This window comes from Pleurodeles waltl, chromosome 10 (assembly GCF_031143425.1).
Source record: "Pleurodeles waltl isolate 20211129_DDA chromosome 10, aPleWal1.hap1.20221129, whole genome shotgun sequence".
NCBI classification, from domain to species: domain Eukaryota; kingdom Metazoa; phylum Chordata; class Amphibia; order Caudata; family Salamandridae; genus Pleurodeles; species Pleurodeles waltl.
In genome coordinates this window covers 41,805,982-41,809,045 of record NC_090449.1, presented here as the reverse complement: position 1 = coordinate 41,809,045, position 3,064 = coordinate 41,805,982, and the positions used below count along the sequence as shown (strand labels likewise).

The 3,064-nt window shown below is 42.9% G+C and overlaps 1 protein-coding gene across 1 annotated transcript; it reads right to left on the bottom strand.

The window, feature by feature from the left end:
- Positions 1-437: 437 nt before the first annotated feature.
- Positions 438-1,440, bottom strand: LOC138262321 (olfactory receptor 1F1-like). The gene has a single exon (XM_069212220.1). It carries the CDS (start codon positions 1,377-1,379, stop codon positions 438-440), a length of 942 nt encoding a protein of 313 aa, XP_069068321.1. The 5' UTR covers positions 1,380-1,440.
- Positions 1,441-3,064: the final 1,624 nt, after the last annotated feature.

Genomic DNA, 3,064 nt, shown 5'->3' with positions numbered 1-3,064 from the left:
TGACATTGCATCAAACGAAAAAGAGAGCCTTGAGGTACTGTGGCTATGCCTGTCTGACAATGCACAAAGTATCCTTTAAGATGGTCCTTCTGGGAAAAAGAATTATGAAATGGCAAAAAGGATATGTACATTCAAGATGGCAGCAGCATATTCAAGTTTGCAAACTGGAGTCACAGGCTGACTTCTCACGATATGGAGTCATATGATGTAAAATGTGACCTTGCCTCCTAAGCCAACATGTGCCTTTTCCAAGCGTATCTTATTTTTCTAAAACCTGTTCCAATGAATTTGCGTATTTGTATTTTTTCCAAACCACAGGCAGTATTTTATTATCTCTTCTCCTATTCTCTATTGAAAAAGAAGCTCAGGCAATGTTGGGCAACATGCAATAAATATTGTTCAATTGGAATAGTGCAGATGGGATTTTTATATAAATATTAAGATGTTGGGGTTCTTGATTTTTTTCCTATCACTTTATGTATTGCCTTTAAGACATCCTTGTTTCGAAGGCTGTATATGAAGGGGTTCATCATGGGAATTACCACTGTGTAAACAACGCTGACAACTTTGTCATAGTCAAGGAAGTAGCTGGAGGAAGGCCGGAAGTACATGAAGAACAAGGTCCCATAGAACAAAGTAACCATGGTGAGGTGAGAGGAGCAGGTGGAGAAGGCCTTGTGTCTTCCTGCAACAGACCTTATCTTCAGGATAGTCCTGACAATGTGAATGTAGGAGAAAGTAGTGAGCAGGAAAGGGCTGAGCAAGACAGAGCCTTCAGTGAATATGGCCAGTTCATTGAATGATGTGTCCGAGCAAGAGAGTTTGAGAACGGGTGGGAGGTCACAGAAGAAGTGGTGGACTTGGTTGGACCTGCAGAAGGAGAGTTCAGAGGCCAGAACAGTGTGTAGCAGAGAGTGCAGGCAAGCCATGAGCCCTGACAAGGCCAGCATCAAAGTGCACATCCTCTTAGTCATAATGTTTGGGTAATGAAGGGGTCTGCAAATGGCCACATATCGGTCATAAGCCATGACACCTAGCAACAAATTCTCCATGGTTACTGCAGAAATGAAGAAGTACATTTGGGTGAAGCAACCGGTGAAAGAGATGCTCTTCCTTATAGACAGTTGGTTGACTAGAAGCTTGGGGACTGTGGTTGATGCCAGGCAGATGTCCACACAGGAAAAGCTGCCAAGGAAAACATACATTGGGTTATGAAGTTTTGAATCCTGGGCAATGGCTGCTATGATCATGGCATTTCCGAGGATGGTTATCATGTACATGGAGAGGAATACAATGAAGAGCAACACCTTATCCTGAGGACGATAGGAAAGTCCCAGGAGCAGAAATTCAGCAGCAGCAGTTTGGTTACTGTCCTCCATTTACCTATGAGTTACAAATACAATTAACATTTGTGAATCATATTTTTCAGTAAGCATAATTCAGCTCTTCGATAAAATACATGTAATCGGGAAAACTGTAAATGCCTCAAGAATTTCTGCTGTCACATCAAGAGATTAGAGTTAAATTATATATGTTTCACTGTGTTGCATGGATATGTTCTGTTATTTTATTGAAATTTGTATAACATACTGTGAGAAGCCCTATTTGGGAGATCGTTCAACTTTGGTGTGCCACAGACACTCAAACTGGAGACCAACTACACCTTTTAGCTCTTCAGTCTTAGGATGGTGAGACAGAGCAGTCCGAGGCTGTGTCAGGGAAGTGCTTTGGATTAGAAACACAGAACTCAGCAACACACACATTAGCCCTTAATAACATATTGTTCATTCAGTTATTTTAAAATATGCACTTTAAGGCACATGCAACCAAATACTAGGCACCAATATTTACAAACTCACAGTCAGAAATACTAATTTTAATTTCCTTTATGAGGTCTTGCAAACTACCAGGAGCTGTACTGCACAAAGTGCCCTGGGGGGTGCAGTGGGCAAGTGTGACCACTTTGAACGCTCCCAGAGTAATTCAGTATTACAGAATGGGCCTCAGAGGCATGTGGAGCCCCTTCTGTAATACTGATAGTGCTGGCACACAGGTGTCGCTATCTCGAGAGGGCATTCCCTCATTGCATGGATCCACATCCCATACAAATGAAGGAATCTCTTTGTCTCTGCATCCACGTCATATTAGGATGTGGACTAAAATGCAAAGAAGCCATCAGAAGGAGCTCTGAAGGTGCACCACAAAAATGTGATGCACTGTCACTGCGCCCCTAAGGGCAGCTCAGTGGAGGGGACAAAGGAGGTCCCAAACATCTCCTTGGCAGTGGGTGCACTCAGTGCACGGGCATACAGGATGATCTCTGTCCCCTCACTAAAGTACAGCCGGGTGCCATCTACACAGTGAAACACGGAGCGGATGATTGAAGCAGCTGCTCCATATTTCACCTGAATGCTGTGCCCCCGGGCCCGGCTGTCGTGAGGGAAGTACATTCATTGTAATCAGATGTATTGCTCATGTTGGCACCCAGCGCATGGGTTTAAGGCTAGGCTGTGCCACAAATATGAACAGTCCATCTGATACAAAAAACAGCCTCAATTGTGCAAATCATATAACCTAAGGAAAGGACACAGTGAGCAACTAAACCCCTAAATCTGGATTAGCCCTGCTATTCCTGGGATGCCTTGACCGATTTAGGCACTAGCCAGACTTCTCCCGAGTAACACCAATACAAGTGCACCCTATGTGTGCCTATCACAAAATATATAAGGACATACATTATTAACAATTAAGGCCTACTGGTTGTGGCAGGGTGTTCTCCATAATACTAGGAAACCCACATCCCTTATTAATGCATTAGACCTTATTAAAAGGCAACAGACTATGGTTTTACCCACCAGATATGGTAGTGTTCCTTCAATATGAATAGATAAAATCCTGTTGGCTTTCACACAGAACTTCAAAATTACAAAATCAGAGCTGTTACTGTTAACTTTACTTTGTTTTGCACCTAACATCCATTCATTAGCCCACATCACAGAACACAGAACTCCCAAGAACTACAAAAAAACTCACCTTTAGGTGACATTAGAGCTTTGACCTGGAG

Excerpts from the sequence above, each read along its gene's own strand:
- LOC138262321 (XM_069212220.1), bottom strand. The coding sequence starts at position 1,379 with ATGGAGGACAGTAACCAAACTGCTGCTGCTGAATTTCTGCTCCTGGGA.